Source organism: Merops nubicus, unplaced genomic scaffold (assembly GCF_000691845.1).
Source record: "Merops nubicus isolate BGI_N331 unplaced genomic scaffold, ASM69184v1 scaffold28406, whole genome shotgun sequence".
Classification (NCBI taxonomy): Eukaryota; Metazoa; Chordata; class Aves; order Coraciiformes; family Meropidae; genus Merops; species Merops nubicus.
Window position 1 is genome coordinate 2,548 of NW_008617378.1, and position 334 is coordinate 2,881.

At 69.5% G+C, this 334-nt stretch overlaps 1 protein-coding gene across 1 annotated transcript in view; it reads left to right on the plus strand.

Annotated features, from left to right (window-relative positions):
• The window catches only part of LOC103775663 (chloride channel protein 2-like), a gene marked incomplete at both ends in the record, with an annotated part of 2,747 nt that extends 2,482 nt beyond the window's left edge, over positions 1–265 (plus strand). Inside the window, 2 exons of the mRNA XM_008943134.1 lie at positions 7–38; positions 160–265. Of these exons, the coding sequence (XP_008941382.1) occupies positions 7–38; positions 160–265 (138 nt within the window). The remainder of the gene's footprint in view (positions 1–6; positions 39–159) is intronic.
• Positions 266–334: the final 69 nt, after the last annotated feature.

Consider the following 334-nt stretch of genomic DNA (forward strand, 5'->3'; position numbering starts at 1 on the left):
CCGCAGGAGGAGGGCCCTGCCGCTGTTGGAGGCAGCTGGTGAGATGCGGGCAGGGGGCTCTGCCGGTGCCCGCCCCGGCTGCAGGATGTGCCGGTGGGCGGGAGGTGGGTGGCGAAGGGGATGCCAGGACCCAACGTGGCCCCTCACTGCCTCTGGCAGAGTCCATGATCCTTCTGGGCTCCATCGAGCGGGCACAGGTAGGGGCCCTGCTCAGGCGCTGGCTGAGGACGGGCACCGGCTTTCTGACGTCGGCATTCGCTTCCAGGTGAGGGGGACACTTGCCTTGGGAGATGCCTGGCCAAGGTGTCCCCCACCGCTGTGCCCCCACCACCTT